We start from the raw sequence: 17,763 nt of genomic DNA, 5'->3' as shown, positions 1-17,763 counted from the left end.
TCGGTGACAAAATTTTTGACTTTGCAGCTTAATTTGGACTAGTTAGTAGGTGAACATAGGAGAAGTGCGCATCTTTATCCCATCTGTTGAAGGTGTAGAACCGCTGAGTTGACACTTGTTGCAGCAATGAACATTTCACCCCCTACATTGAAGCTGCTATAACAATGAAGAAAAAACTTAGAATAGTGAAATAATACATCATTTCAAAGAGAATTCAATGCATTGTTGAGAGTTTTAAGCCCTTAAAAGCAAAACACTGCATAAAAACCTGTTATTTTAACAAATACACTCCTTCAAGAGCGAATATCTCGGCAACTATTGGGAATATCACAAAATTCCACTGAACAAAAAGTGTAAAGACTTTATCAAGCTTGATTTTTGAATAGTTGGTTATGTCGGTTGAACGCATTGTTCTCGAGATATGAACGTCGAAGTCCTTGGGATACATAGTTTTTGAGTTTTATGCGAGAAACAAGAAAATGGTACCTTTAAACCACCCCCACCCCTTCAGAACAGGGGGTAGCGGTGGGGACTTTTGATATGTTTACCTCCTTAGTGTTTAGGGTAGAAACAGAACTGTGAGGTCAGAAATTGTCTTCCAAACATTTCCCTCTATACCATTTTTTGAGCATTCATTGCCTATGTGGCTTTTTCTGAATTTTTCAATCCTTCTGTATTTTGTTTTTGTTGATCCCAGCTATTGATAGCATATGGTGGCACACCATTCAGCCGCTCTCCTTGACTTTGAATCTCCTGAGAGGCCAAAATACGCTCTTTCAAGTACGTTTGACAATTAGAAAAATAATTTCAATTATTTCTGAGAAACTTTCTCGCTTTCACTACCTACTTATCTTTTGAAACAAAAAAGTTTTTAGCATGTCGGAAATGTCATGTTTTCTGCTCGAAATGTCTCGACCTTGACGAACATAGTCATTAATTAAAGAATAACTATAAGTCGGATAAAAATGATCCAAACACCAATAGGAAGGAGACGTTCTCCCCGTTAATTTGATATAAAATTATTACGCATTACGACGCCCCGTGATTCTTAGTGAAGTGATATTCAAAAGAAAAACAAATCTTCGCGAAGTTTCCAATTTTATCATAAAACTTAAATTTCCTTTTAATCCTTCAACCCTGATGCTTTTTAAATACTACTAGGATATCGGGGATGATACTCTACATGTCTACATCCAATTCTGACGTTGAATTGGAAATTTGAGAAAGTTGCAATTTTACACGATTTGGCAACCCTGTAATTTCTTCGGATGGAGGGCCAAGTCTCAACTTATTTTACACAAACTATAGTTAACATAGAATAATACACATTGTAGGCTAGAAAGTTATGGTCATTATTTACAAAGCACAGTCAAAGAAATGTTATACAGGATTAAAGTTAGGAAGACAATTTTTGACCCAGCAGTTCTGTTTAGAGTATACAATGATCTTTCATTCACATTCTTGTTGAAATACAAACCATGTTGTGTAATAAAGTAGTGACTCAAATCTTCTATCTTTTTTGCAATATTGTACTGCATCTTGATTTTGGCAAACGTCCGCATAGCCGGTCATCAGGTTAACCGACGTCTGGATAATTAATATTCTACTGACTTTATTTAGAACGAAAAATTTAGAAAACCACACACACCTTCAAACAGTACTCGTAGTAAGAATCGATACCAGCCCCCACTCCAGAATCTCTCCTCACCCAGGCACCAGACTGTACGTTGAGTACAGTTCCCATCAAATCCGAACTGCGATGTCGCAGACGCCAGAGTTCGTCCATGGCGCGATGAGCCTTCTCCTAAAAAAGTAACAAAAATAATAAGTTCAATTATGAGAAGGATCCTATTCAAACACTTAGCTGAAATGGATATCATGATTAATTAAATATTATGAGTAGTCAAAAATCATCATTCCTGGACCGAAAATCAAGTGACGAAGCAGTGTGTGATCATATAACCTTATCTTTTGGACAATATTAACATTTTATCAAAATTTTTGGAGAGAAATAGTACAGGCTTAGCCTAGTTTTTCCTTCAATGTCATAATTGTATTATGATTATAGTATTTTATACAATAAATAAATACAAAAAATAAATACAAAATATTAGTCTAAGACGATATTTAGGGCCGGTTTCCGAGCTCGGGATTTAGCTAAGTTCTGGACTTTAAACAGCTGGAGTCAGAAAATTGGCTTTCCAAAACGGGGCGTAGTCGCAGTAAATAGTTCTATAAAATAAATCTTATCTTTTAGTTTTTTAAAATGAATCTTTATTTTCTCATTTCTATAATTGGAAAGGGTTTTCCTTGACAAAATGAAACATTACTAAATAATTCAAAATAGCTGAAACTTTACACTACTTTCTCTTCATTTTATTTTGTGTTCAATGTTCTAGTTTTTCGAAATTTAATTTAAACGTGGACTGCGACTACGCCCCGTTTTGGAAAGCCAATTTTCTGACTCCAGCTGTTTAAAGTCTAGAACTTTCCTAAACCTCGAGCTCGGGAATTTGCTTTTAATAACAAATTCATGTCTTCCAATAGAACTCATAGAATTCATGATGAAGGCGTTATTTTAAAACTTCAGACGACACTCTCTACTCATTATAACATATTTTTTAAATCTACATCAATATGTTATCTTGCAAATTATAAATAAATACATTAATTAATAATAAAACGCTATAAATAAAACTCATTGTTCAAACACAAATATTCAGTTGTAGCATTGGTTAAACATAACCGTGGTAGAGTAGACGTAACTGTCTAAACTTTGCAGATTTATCAAAAATAGAAGTTTATTCTATTCTATACTTTGAAAGGAAACGGAAATGAACTTTGTACAATAAATTATCAAACGATTTTCTGCTGATGTGAAATTTGATCCATTCCGAGCTGCGATCTATTAACACGCGGTTCTAGTGATTTTTACAAAGAGTATATGCCGGTTGCACAGAAGCCGGTTAAATTTTAACCGTCATTAATTTCACGAGAACAAATTAGAGAAAACCTTTTAGAAAAGGCGTCTTCTCCGATTGATTCTCGTGAAATTAATCACGGTTAAAATTTAACCAGCTTTCGTGCAAACCGGCCTTTGATTTGTTCAAAGTAAATGAGCAATTCTGTTTACTTACTGACTGAGGTACTTTCGAACGGTAAACGTCCATTTTTAACAGTGACGTTCGGGAATGTTTTCTTCGTTAGAAATAAATTTATCTTTACACTTCAATCCGCAGAAAAAATATTATGACAGAAATATTCGAGGGAAACAATAATATTTTATGACAGACTCGAGTGCTCAGATCCAAAATTCGAATTCGATATTTAGCATTTTAGTATCCAAATCTAATTTGGATATGTAAATATAATTTGGTATCTAATTTTAGTTCGTTTCACGAAGGTTATGAAAGTGATTGAAATTAATTTCTACTATAAAACTCACCTCAAAAATGGGTTCACCAGTGAGCCTAGAAAGAGCAGCCATTTCCAGGACCATTGTGCCAGCACAAGCAGTGCACGTTTCACGAGACCACTCCAGCTTCTGTGTTTTCAAACCATGGCGTAGATTGATCTAAAAACAAATTATGTGAATTAAACACTTTGAAGTAGACATTCGATTAGCTTGAATTTTCTATCATATTATTCCACATTGAAGCTCTTGTTTCAAGGTAACAATACAACAATGTTACAATTAATCATTGTTACATTTTATCATTGTTCAATATTTATAATATCAAAAATTGTATGAGTTATTTCTATAATATTTTATTAGACATTGAAGCTCTAGTTTCAGGGTAACAATGCTACAAGATTATAATTAATTATTGTTCAATATTTAGAATATTAAAATTTTGAGGAGTTGTAACTTTGAAACAAGAGCTTCAATATTTACAATATTTCAAAAATTTAAGCTCTTGTTTCAACGTAACCATGTCCAAACAGATCACAAACTTATCACACATAATAATTATCCTTCTCCTTCCCAGTACTCTCTATAGAGTAAATGAATAAAGTAGAAGATATTATTACTAAATAATAGTGGTGCAATAACCTAGTTGATCATTTGTGCGATAAGGTTGATATGATTTCAAGTGGGTGTAATGATTGATCAACATTTGCGTTGGGATGTTCTCATCAATGATACATGTAACAAACTCAGACATTGGATAAGTAAATTTCGTAATATCAGCCAAGTTAGTAATAGAAAAATCTCAAGACTCATATATTTTGCCTACATTCAATCATTTCTGCAATATGGAATGAAAATTTGAGTTGGAACATACTCAAACCACTTGGATAAACTTTTTGTAATAAAAAAAACACCTTATAAGAGCTATATTGGGAAAACCCAGACTCTATCCGAATGAGTACCTGTTTAGTGAACTAGATGTTTTAACTGTCAGGCAGTTTTACATAAAAAATTTAATCATCTACATAAATAAACATATGAATCTTTTCAACCTGCGTGTTTCACCGTATAACCACCGTCCCTCATCTATTACTTTTAAAATTACAGATACTATTTTATCAATTTGTAGAAAACAATATTTTTATATCAGGTATCAAAGCTCATCAATGTTATTCCTAACCATTTTATCACTAGTAAATTAAATATAAAACTGCTAATTGAAATTCATATATGGATAATGTCGAACAATGTAATTTCCTCATAGCTTAGTATAAAAACTTCTCATGTTTTTTATGTAATTTTCAACTATTCTTTACATTCCCCTATGCCTTCACTCTGCTCTTTCTCTTCCCTTCCTCTCTCACTTTTTCTTTTCCCTATTTCTTAATAATATCCCATTATTATTTTCTTGTACTGTTAAGCATTGAACACTCGGCCTCTGCGCTCAGGTTCCTCGAACCTTGCAGGGACTTCCCGTTTTTAATATAGTTATGTATAACCCTATTAATGGTATTTTTCTTTTTCATTTTATATTGTACTTTATTTTTTCATTCATAACCATTTTTGTCATTGTAATTATGTTTTTGGGACAAATAAAGATTTGATTTGAAGTATATGTGAAGTTTTTTCTGCTGAGGGTGGTTCCCACATAAGCCCTAGGCTTGTGCGTGGGTAATGAGACGGATGATAATGAGAGATGAATGGAGCTACAGTATTTGGTGGGTTCCGAACCACCGGAAACTGATTTTACAACGCATGAATCATATTCAGAGGAGTTGGCTCAAGCGGTCACCCTGCCAACGGGAGTACAAGGCGCATGATTCTCAATTTATCTAAGCGATGGATTATCAGCGCGACCACTGAGTCATACCTCCACACATTATCCGTCCTAGGTCCGAAATATACTATTGTACTGACAAAAATATAAAATACAAATAATTAAGAACTTAAAATAGGTTTTAATATTAAACATTATGGAATAAGTCTACATGGGCACTGTGGCCTGTGCGTAGACTCGATATACAATAGTTCAGTATCAATCTTGAATGTACCGTTTTCCAAATTGTAATACATTTATTTATTGGGTTAGCACAAACAATACAACGATCGGAAAAGAAAAATCAGGCTATTCTATTGCCCAAAACTTCTTCAATTTCCTAATTTAGTTTCAAATTGTCCAAATATTATACAGGGACCGGCATATTAATCTGACGATTTTGTAGTAATTGTTATGTTTGAACCACTGTCATTGAGAAGGCGGTACATCGACAAATCTATTCTTGCCATTTCAGTAGCCAGTATGTCGTGGTCAAGTGAACATCAAGCGATTGTGATTGAAGCTTATTTTTAAAATAATGACTCAGTTAATTTAAAACAGCGTTTTTGTCGCAGACATTTCAATAATTTAAATCGACACACGCCTGTTCCCAGTAGGAGTACGATGTTGTTGTAGGTAAAGAATTTCAGGAACACGTCCGCTTTAAAAACGAACCGTGAGAACGCCTGAAAAAACGCCTTAGTAGCTGTTACACGGTCTCCACGACGTTCAGCAGCGAAACATGCTGTTGCGCTAGCCATTTCTGATCAAAGTGTACGACGAATTCTTCATTCCGACCTAAAATTCCATCCGTATAAGATAATGTTAGTGCAACAACTTAATGCAAATTATTGGGCACATTGCAAAGTCGCTTGCGAAATCATTCTCGAAAATGTCCACCTAGGATGCCGTTATTCTTTCAGATGAGGAGGAACATTTTCATTTTTTGGGATTTGTGAATAAACAAAATTACCGTTATTGAGCAGCCAATAATCCACAGAACTAAAGAAAGTTATTCAACGAGAAATTGAAGCAATTCCACAAGTGATGATTGAGCGAGCAATGGCAAATTTTAGAATTAGGTCAAGTGAGTGAGTGAAAAGTAACGGAAATCATTTGGATGACATAATCTACAAATAAAATACGTTGTGAGTAATCTATGTAATTCACTATAAATTGCAAAATTTGATCTTTAATTTGATATATATTATATGATTTAATTGTACGAAACACACTTTAGTTAATATCCCTCAAAAATCGTCAGGTTTTTATGCCTGGCCATGAATATAGGTTATTTGATATGGTCCACTGTTCTATTTCAAGCATTTATCGGCTAATATATATTTCTAATTCTATCTGATCTGTTATCTGATTGAACTGATTATTGTACTGACCCGTGCATGAGGTATCCCGGTAGTGGTGTTGAAGGCTGGCAACAGCCGATAGCCGAGATCCTTGGCTAGATCGAGCAGCTCCCCGGCATACCAGCGCATCACTCCATGCCTTGCCTGCAGGTATTCAGCTAACACGTGGCCCGACAATAGACCGCTGCAAAAAACATTCACAAAAATATAATTTTTCCATCATCAAATCAAAATTTATAACTTCATTTCGAAACAATATACAACATGATATACAGGATGATTATAACATGACTGTACAACTTTGAAAGCACATAAATATTTATTGAAATTACTTACAGAATTGAGAAAGTTGTCATTTTGTTACAAAACACTATTCTCACTTTCTCAATTACATACTCCAATTTATTTACAATCTAAAAAAAACAGTCCAATTTTTAATAAAATATTAGTCCAAAAAGTTATGTTTCGTTAGCACGTTAAAGCACAGATAGGCCTATTTTTGATCCCAAAAAGATGTGCCATAAATTTTGAATTTAGAATGTAAAGATATTTAATTATTATACAGAGTGATTATATAAGGACTTTACAACTTTGAAAGCTCATAAATATTTATTAAAATTTCTTACAGAATTGAGAAAGTTGTCATTTTGTTACAAAACACTTCAAGTTTGAGATGTGGGTGCTATTTTGGTTCGATGTGACAGCCGTTGGTAATGCGACATATATCCCACCGATAATTGATTTCTTGTCATACTCGTACCAGCATATCAGGTGTAACTTGTGCAATCGCAGCGATCCAAATGTGATCCAATTTCGAAGGTCATTAAGATTCTCTGGTAGGGGCGGAACGTGAACCTTATCCTTAATAAAATCCCTTAATAAAACTTAATAAAAGGAAGAAATCCATCGGTGTTAAATCCGTTGAGCGATTTGGCCATGCAATCGGCCAATCCAGTGAAGTTGAAAGCAATTGTTTAGAAAATCCCAAACTTCTCCAAGGAAAAGAACTGCAACGTCTTTCTGAACAAGATTAACAAGTATCCTTTTACTTTAAGCATGACAGTGCATCAGCTCATTTCCACGGAGAAGTTTGAGATTTTCTAGGCAACTGCTTTCAACTTCGCTGGACTTACCATGCAGGGCCAATTGCATGGCCACCTCGTTCACCGGATTTAACACCGATGGATTTCTTCCTGGGGGTATCATTAAGGATAAGGTTTATGTTCCGCCTCTAACAGAAAATCTTAATAATCTCTGAAATCAGATCACATTAGGATCGGTTGCAAAAGTCACACCTGATATGCTGGTACGAGTGTGGCAAGAAATCGATTATCGGTGGGATGTATGTCGCATTACCAACGGCTGTCACATCCAACCAAATTAAAACCCACACCTTAAACTTGAAGTGTTTTGTAACAAAATGACACCTTTCTCAATTCTGTAAGTAATTTCAATGAATATTTATGTGCTTTCAAAGTTGTAAAGTCCTTTTATAATCACTCTGTATAATAATTACATATCTTTACATTCTAAATTTTAAATTTATTGTACAAAATTCTGGGATCAAAAATAGGCCTATCTGTGCTTTAACGTGCTAACAAAACATAAATTTTTGGACTAATATTTTATTAAAAATTGGACTATTTTTTTAGATTTTCCATGCACCAACAACTCATTAAATAGACATTACCGCTTGAGACCTACTTCAAATAAGTATTTTATATATAATACTAATATTGAAACAATAAGACGGCAACTTATTTATCTAAGTACTATAATAATCAATAAAATTCCGGATCATCATCTCAACAATGCTAGAATTACAAAGAAAATGAAGCAGGAAATCATTAATTTGATAAAAAAAATTATTTTTTTAATCTTTAAATTAATGTTACCGTTTCCTGGATCGTTAATTCACATCCTTCCCTTCCCTCAGCCATGCCTATCCAAAGTTAGTAGACAGAAAGTTGGTCACTCATCTACAGTATTTTAGTTAAAATGCAATTGGAGTGGGGGAACTGTAGTCGTGACGTAGGCTGTAGTACAGAGTAGGCAAAATATCGCATTCTTGAAATATCATACGGTGACGTATAGTCAAATTATATAACACAAACATTTTCTGACATACAAGCTTTCTTTACAATAATTATCAAAACATTTAAATAATACAAGCATTTCGCCATATAAAAGCAAAAACCCTACCTCCTAACCTTCCCTTTCAAGCCCTTAAGGTTTTTTTCATCTTCTCGGTCGTGTTTATTTTTAATTTGTAGTTTGGCTATACATCAGCTTGTGAATTTCGGGGATGAGATATTTTGATTCTCGTAGAACATGTGCTCGATACCAGCATGTGTTCAGTGCATTTATATGAATGAAATTTATCGGATTTTTCGGGATCGGTTTAAATTTTTATGTAGGATTTTTTATGGCTTAATCTGAAATTATAATAGTATAACGTTGTCCAATAACGCTTTTCCAGCTTATTAACTTTTTCGTGTCACGTTTTTAGATTCTTGAAAGACTTTTAACTTCATTTTATTTATAAAAGTTGAATGAACTTGAAATATTGAACAACATCATTAGAATCGTTGATTCATTAGCTATAAATATGGAGAATTTCACAGTTTTAGATCAATCCTGAGGGGATTAAATGACGATGTTTTTGAAGATACAGTGAATAAACTGTATGCTCAGTGTAGTTACTCTATCATATTTTTACTACACGTGACGTCACGCCGGCGTTCCCCCCACCACTTCGAATCTTACACCTGTGAGTGATCAACCTTCTGTCTACTAACGTTGATGCCTATCTACCTACCTTCTTCCACTTCCCTATCACACACCCTTCCCTTCCAGTTATACCTTACTGCCTATTATATGGGAAACCATAGTTGGCAAGGTATTTTCCCCATCTTTCTTCCAGCACACATCATTAAAAGACAATAATTTTAATGTGTTAATATCATTGTTACTGTTATTGATATGTTGTATATTGTATTTTTTGAAATTGAAGTTGCTTTCCAAGACGAAACACTATATAATAACTTTGTTGAAGTTCTGATACTGTGTTACTAGTAAATATTTGAGAAAACACTTACTTTTGTTGGAGTATTGAGGAATGCATTTCACTTCTGGAGTGGAGCTTCATCAGCCTGACACCAGGGGCGCTTGCTCTTATGGGTTGGACTGTGTGGCCAAAATGTGGGAAAATATTACATTTGATTTGAAGTTAAGTTGATCATTTAATAAGTTGGATTTGTCATAGTGGAGGTGTTTGAAAATTTCGTATTGTTCTAGAGTGTTGAGTCTCTGGCTTTTTTGAAGAATGTGTAGGATTTCGATATCTGTGTGTATGTTTTTGTGATTGTGTCCTGTGGCTATTAAATGTTCTGCATATGTAGATTCTGAATTTGAATTTACTGCTTTTATGTGCTCATTGTATCTTATTTTGAAGCTACGGCCGGTCTGTCCAATATAGAATTTTGGGCATGTATTATATTTTAGTTTATAAATTCCTGTCTTTTCAAATTGTGAGCTGCCTATTTTTCGTGATTTTAGTTGGGTTTTCAAGTTGTTGTTGGTTTTGTATTCTTGTTTGTTGTGAATAAATTGAAATAAATAGAAACAATTGTAATTTTCAACTTACCCTAACACTCGGATGTTTGTTTCAAAGACAGACACTACGACATCGTTGTCAAATGATACGCTCGACGTTACTAATTTGACTGCGTGTTCGAACTCAGTGATGTCACCCAATATCACGAGTGTATCCAGCGTGTCGATCAGGGTCAACGAAAAACTGAAACACAGTCAAATAATTATAATTCAATTCAATTCTTTATTGCCAGGATTTAACAATGCAACAAATCAAGGTTAATAAATCAACACTTCTTACAAGAAAATAAAATAAAATTAATTACCGAGAACTAAAAACTAAACATTTTTTCAGGCATTAATCAATAGTTATTTGTATATGTAGAGTGGAAAGTACGAATTTTTCTCCCTGTGGGAAAAAGTTTGAAGCCCGAGGCGAAGCCGAGGGCAGCAATTTTCCTGAGGGAGAAAAAGTATTTTTCGCTCGTAATGTACACAACATTTTTCCTCCATCTACATTTTTTTATAGAAACTGCAAATTAAATCATTCTAATAACTTACGTATTGGTGACAATGATTCCTAAAAACATAACCTAAATCTAAAACCTAAAAACCGGTCGTCTGATTGGCACTGCCGATTGCGCTATCTATCGGCAAAAGTTGTAACAATTATATCAGCTGAGCAGCTACCAAAAATGACTGACTCCAGATCACGCGGTTCAGATTTGAATTGCAGATCAAAAATATTTGTTGGCTGGTATTTTGAATAGAATAAAATATTTTGAAAATTGTATAAATTTTTATCGTCTACTAATATTAAGAATATAATAATTATCATACAAACATATATTTCATGAGTTAATCAAATTTCTGGTTGTGGTATTGAATTCAGTTGACTCAATGACAGACACCTCTATTATGCTTTCTCATCTGAGCTTAGACCTTCTAACCTATTGCAATGTAAGTTTCAAAATAGAGATGCTCCCCATGTTATTTATATGGAGTCACTTTTACTCCCTAGGGAGTTTTTCTGTTTTTTACTACCGAGAGCGAAAAAGTGACACTTTAGTATTAGGTTTCAGGGAGTAAAGTAAGTACTTTAGACAGTAGGTGGAGGAAAACATTATTTTTTTAATAATTGATGATTTGAATTGAATTGCTGTCTTTATTTAAAACCTAGGAAGGCGAAGTTAGGGCGCAGCTGTCCCTCTCTTACACTTAACCCTCAATGAGTGGTGAACAGAATAGAATGTCTGCCTTTATTTTTTTCTAAAGATTTAGGTCTCTGATTTAAATGACTTATCTAAGTAAAATAACACAGAACACTCCAGTTCTCTTCACTATGCTAATTTAGATGCTAATTCACTATGCTAATTTAATTTTTATGCTAATTTATAGAATACCCTGTACAGTATACACTTTACTAGGTCATCTCAGAGGACCTGAAATTGATCAGTTACGACCTGAAAACTCTGACACCAGACCTGAGCCAGCCAGGTCACTCGATATTATTATACTAGAGTTCAAAATAAGATCTGGAGATAATAATGATAGAGTCACAAGTGGCTAGTCTATAGTGAGGTCCACGTTATAATGTCAGTATTTGATCAACTTTGGTTTTGCTATCCTTGTCTATCATTCGACAAAGCCGGTGGTACTATCCTTTTCTAGGTCCACAACGATGACAATTATGTTTTTGACAGTGTAGAAATATAATTAATCAATGCAGAGAATCGGCATTGTTATTATTCTATCTTCATCCACTGTTATTATAACGTGGACACTATAGTTTGACAGTCAATCCTCATCTTCCACACAACCTAAAAAAGGCTGTAAAGTATTTTCGAATATTTTTTCCGCTTCGATTCAAATTAATAAGTTGAAGTTTAAATATACTAGTACTTCTGTGAACAGTAGACCTCGCGCTCAGTAAGTTACATTGACCTGTTGTTATGTTTTCTCAAAAATTAATAAATAATTTATCAATTTAAAATGTCTAGAAAAAATCCTAAATAAATATTGAGCTTTCTCAACGTTAGTAGACAGAAGGTTGGTCACTCATCTATAGTATTTTAGTTGAAATGCAATTGGAGTGGGGGAACTGCAGCCGTGACGTAGGCTGTAGTACAGAGTAGGCAAAATATCGCATTCTTGAAAATCATACGGTGACGTATAGTCAAATTATATAACACAAACATTTTCTGACATGCAAGCGTTCTGTTTTTGCCTTACAATAATTATCAAAACATTTAAATAATACAAGCATTTTGCCATATAAAAGCAAAAACCCCACCTCCTAACTTTCCTTTTCAAACCCTTAAGGTTTCTTCATCTTCTAGGTCGTGTTTATATTTTGTAGTTTGGCTATACATCAGCTTGTGAATTTCGGGGATAAGGTATTTTGATTCTCGTAGAACATGTGCTCGATACCAGCATGTGTTCAGTGCATTTATATGAACGAAATTTATCGGATTTATCGGGATCGGTTTATCGGTTTATTGCAATGCATTAATTTTTCAATATTTTTCATGCGTTAATCTGAAATTATAGTAGTATAACGTTGTCTACTAACGCTTTTCCAGCTTATTAACTTTTTCGTGTCACGTTTTTAGATTCTTGAAAAACTTTCAACTTCATTTTATTCATACAAGTTGAATGAACTTGGAATATTTAAGAACATCATTAGAATCGGTGATTCATTCGCTATAAGTATGGAGAATTTTCAAGTTCTAGGTCAATCTTGAGGGCAATAAACGACGATTTATTTGAAGATACAGAGAATAAACTGTATGCTCAGTGTGGTTACTCAATCACATTTTTACTACACGTGACGTCACACTGGCGTTCCCCCCTCCACTTCGAATCTTACACCTGTGAGTGATCAACCTTCTGTCTACTAACGTTGGAGCTTTCTGTCCTATCGTACGGTGACGTGTCGTCCCGGAATGTGAGTGTGAGCGCTGTTATCAGGTCTGGCTGCAACTGTCTACAACGTTGATGGGAAGATACAATTTTCAAGATGTTCGATGTTTTTGAACGGGTAGTATTATAGTCAACTGTCTACTAACGTTGGAAAGATAAATTTTCAAGATGTTCGATGTTTATGAACGGGTAGTATTATAGTCAACTGTCTACTAACGTTGATGGAAAGATAAATTTTCAAGAAGTTCGATGTTTTTGAACGGGTAGTATTATAGTCCACTAGACAGCTGATTTATGATGAATAATTCTATAGTCTGATTTTTACGGTAATATTGGCGTATGAAGGAGGCTCCTTTTTCCTTTTATCCTTGAAATGCAAAATTTACAAAAAAACTTGTATATACTTTTTGTGTAGTTGAGAAGTTGATATTGTGGTAATTATTCATATTGAATGAAAAAGACTAAGAAATTGTCAATCAGTGATCAGTGGTTTTTTGACAATTTCTTAGTCTTTTTCATTCAACTTGTATATACGTCGACGGGCAATTTAAAAAGGAACATACCTGTCAAATTTCATGAAAATCTATTACCGCGTTTCACCGTAAATGCGCAACATAAAAACATTTAAACATTAAGAGAAATGCCAAACCGTCGACTTGAATCTTAGACCTCACTTCGCTCGGTCAATTATCCAGTAACCTTGAATATTTTAAAGGGCATACCATGTTTCAACTCATGAAAACCATTTTCAAATGTCATAGCTCCCATTTGAAAATGGCTCTTATGGACTCGAACATTTTATGCACCAATAAAATAAAATGGTACTGATATTTTTTATTTATTTCAACTTATGAATTTGAATTGAAATGGCGGAAAAATACTCAGTCCCGGTTGTACAAAGCCGGTTAAATTTTAATTCAATTTCAATTCAATTTGGATACGGCCTTATCAGAATAACTCAGATACTATAAAGCAGCCCTCTTATTCTTAGTTATTGTGGTATTGAATATTACAATATCATCACAACACTCTTATTTACTCCATTAATCACTAAATAACACTGGATCCAGATTGATTATCATTCTATAATGATAATAATAATAATAATCCAAAATATGTTGTATATTGTATTTCTTATTAGTGTATTATGTTTTTTGGAAATAAGCTGAATTGAATTGAATTGAATAATAGGCAATTTTATGTGCAATAGAACGGCTTAAGCCTTTGTATATTGCAGCTGTCAATGAAGATCAATTAATGTATCAATCATATTAAAAGTGTCAAGAATCTCTTATCTGGCTTCTTGCAAAGATTTTATTTTATTTTTGAATAAATTTGAATGTTCAATGAAGTCGATTCTATTGGCCAAACGGTTGCCTATTGTGATACATCTTTCAAGATGCGTTGTATAACTTCTCACATAGGCATGAAACTGATGGAAATTCCTCAAGTTTCGTGTGGGTACTACAATTCCAAATCCATGATTGCCAACTTTCAGGCGTCCATGAAGACATTTGTGCAGAAATATAGCATCAATCTTCTCTCTTCGCCATTCCAGAATTTCCAGGTCAACTTCACGCCAAAACTGGCTGTAGGATAGATGCTGATGAAGGCGCTTTAAAATCAGACGCACAAATCTCCTTTGAACGGATTCAATCTTTTTGGTTGTGATCAGTCTTCCTCTATTCCATATTTCAGAAGCATACTCTAAGTGACACCGAACTAGGGACATGAAAAGAGTTCTAACAGTTCTAGGGTATTGGAAGTCCCTCCCTATCCATCTCAACATGCCTAGTTGTCTTCTCGCCTTTGAAACAATGTTGTCAACATGCGCCGTAAAAAGAAGCTTACTGTCGAATGTTACTCCAAGATCCAATACACTGCTAACTCGCTGTACAATGACGTTCGAAACTTTGTACTGGTTAATTTAAAGAGAACCTATCAGAGAAGCCTTTTTTCGAAAGAGCTTTCTTTGATTGGTTCTCTTTAATTAATCACGATTAAAATTTAACACATTTTTGTGCAACCTGGACTCAGTGTGGGTACTGCATTGTAGAGGTTGGCAGGAAATTCAGGATTTATTGCCTCTAATAAAAAGTCCGTCACCTGGTAGCTAATGGCAACCATAAGCTGTCCTGTTTATTTTTATATTTTTCACATTTGTAAAGTTTGTTTAATGATTTTGGCAATAAATATTTCTTTCTTTCTTTCTTTCTGTTATGTCCTGTTGTTACTTCATGTCAATGTGTACCATATAGAGTATCGCAACTTTTAATCATTTTGAAACACAAACTGTAACAATTTCAAAAGACTTTTCTGTTCATCAGGTTTTTATCATCAAGCATTAATCAGGTTCAGACAGGACCTATAGTGTATATAATATTGATCAGCTTACTTTCCAAGAGTGTCGTCTATGTCGCCTCTACTGGCGTGACTACCCCGCCATCTGCCGGCGCAACTCAGAGGCATCAACTCATCGGCTGGATACGCATTTTGCTGAAAATCATCATCAATTCAATTGAATATAACCTTAAAAATGGATGACAAACTACAGTAGGAATATATAATAATATTGAGTAACAGCATAGAGAAATAATGGCATAAGTAGATATCCCATGGTATAGGGCGTTTATGTCGCAACGTTTACTGTTATCTCAAGTCGATTACTATCGATTATTGTAGATTTTTACTGTTTTGTTTGGGGAGAGTGTATCAACGGCACAATATGAGAGACTACCAGCGTCACACACCTTTTGGGAAAGAAATACGTGGACAATCGGCTTGAGATAACAGTAAAAGTTGCGACAAATAGTAAACGTCTAATACCATTGGATATCTACTTGAGCTATTGTTTCTCTATGGTAAAAGATTAAATTTAGAAACGGGGGAAAAATTGAATTCAATAGAAACCACGTGTATTATAATATTTTTAATAACTAACATCATATTGCTAAAACAAAAAGAATGAAGGCCTACCTAAATAGTAATATTGTTTGTAATAACACTCAACTAAATAGAACTACAGTGGAGTATTACCAAATGTGGCAAAACCTCATCTAAACTTCAAAACCTACATAAACAGGCAGTAAGAAAAATCAGATAAAATGAAATATACTTAATTATTTTTTTCCAATTAAGAATCTAGCAGAAAATCTAGAACAGATGGAATTCCACTACAGACAATCCATTTTTGCCAAAGATCTTTTATATGTAGGCTACTTTATTGGTCTTTTATTTCTCAAAAAAATTTTAATTTTGCTGAAAATAGTTATTTTCCTACAGTTACGTTGAAAAGTGGCCATTGCTGCACTGATTACAGAACGCAAAGAATCACTTTTCCGCTCTAGTGCGGGAAAAATTTTTTTGCACTCCAGATTTGCAACATGGCAACGCAAAATACTTAGTAGGTTATATGGAGCAACAGTGCAGCAAAATCAAAATGAAGTTGGTAACAGTGACTGCTGTGGCTGCTATAGTGAGCAGAGGTGCAACGAAGCACAACGCGCTAATTATTACATTATATTATATTATAACCAAGGACAACATTTTTATTCAATTTGACAATAAATTAAGGTTTTTAACAATAATAAAATTACACAGAAAAACATTTGATGCATTTCAGGCAATTTTACCCATAATTACCCACTTCTCATATTCAATGGTAACTGTAGGAAAAATTTAATGTGAAATACATGCGCAAAGTTCCTCTGCTGCACTCAAGAAACCATTCCGCCCTCGCCTACAGCTTGTGCGTAAACGTTTCTTTCGGTGCAGCAAACTGTCACTTTGCGCACTAGTTGCACAATAGTTATTTGTGCAGCAGAGGACCTTTGCGCACGTATTTCACATTAAGTTTTTCCTACAGTTACCATTGAATATGAAAAGTGGTTGATTATTGGTAAAATTATGGCTTAAATATTATTCATTATATATTATAACCAAGGACAACGAGGACTTTAGGATTTTAGGATTAAGGTTTTTATCAATAATAAAATTACACAGAAAAACATTTGATGCATTTCAGGCAATTTTACCCATAATTACCCACTTTTCATATTCAATGGTAACTGTAGGAAAAACTTAATGTGAAATACGTGCGCAAAGTTCCTCTGCTGCACTTAAGAAACCATTCCGCCCTCGCCTACGGCTTGTGCGTAAACGTTTCTTTCGGTGCAGCAAACTGTCACTTTGCGCACTAGTTGCACAATAGTTATTTGTGCAGCAGAGGACCTTTGCGCACGTATTTCACATTAAGTTTTTCCTACAGTTACCATTGAATATGAAAAGTGGTTGATTATTGGTAAAATTATGGCTTAAATCCACCAAATGTATGTCTGTATAATTTTGTTATTAATAACAACTTTAATTTATTTTAAACTTTATAATCCAATTGAAAATTAATAATCGATAATTTATTCAAATTAAAAATTTAATTAATTCGAATAATTTTGGGTAAATCCTAATTCTAAATAATTTTTCAACAAATCAATTTATGAATGAAAAAATATTATTCGAAATAATGAATAATTAATAATATTCAAGATGTATAATTTAATGAGTTCTCATTTTTATTTATTTGAAAATCAGAAAAAATATAGATAGAACAAATTCGCATTCAAAATACACGCCAACAATGTCAACAGCTGATTGGCATG

At 33.9% G+C, this 17,763-nt stretch overlaps 1 protein-coding gene across 2 annotated transcripts in view; it reads right to left on the bottom strand.

The window, feature by feature from the left end:
- The window catches only part of LOC111046328 (ER degradation-enhancing alpha-mannosidase-like protein 3), an 84,062-nt gene that overhangs the window by 54,749 nt on the left and 11,550 nt on the right, over positions 1-17,763 (bottom strand). For both annotated transcript variants that reach the window (XM_039431675.1, XM_039431673.1), the window contains exons 4-8: positions 15,504-15,604; positions 10,239-10,391; positions 6,623-6,776; positions 3,446-3,574; positions 1,649-1,804 (exon numbers count right to left, since the gene is read on the bottom strand). In XM_039431675.1, coding sequence (XP_039287609.1) covers positions 1,649-1,804; positions 3,446-3,574; positions 6,623-6,776; positions 10,239-10,391; positions 15,504-15,604 — 693 coding nt within the window. The remainder of the gene's footprint in view (positions 1-1,648; positions 1,805-3,445; positions 3,575-6,622; positions 6,777-10,238; positions 10,392-15,503; positions 15,605-17,763) is intronic.

Source organism: Nilaparvata lugens, chromosome 6, assembly GCF_014356525.2.
Source record: "Nilaparvata lugens isolate BPH chromosome 6, ASM1435652v1, whole genome shotgun sequence".
Classification (NCBI taxonomy): Eukaryota; Metazoa; Arthropoda; class Insecta; order Hemiptera; family Delphacidae; genus Nilaparvata; species Nilaparvata lugens.
This window is presented reverse-complemented; position numbering and strand designations above follow the sequence as displayed.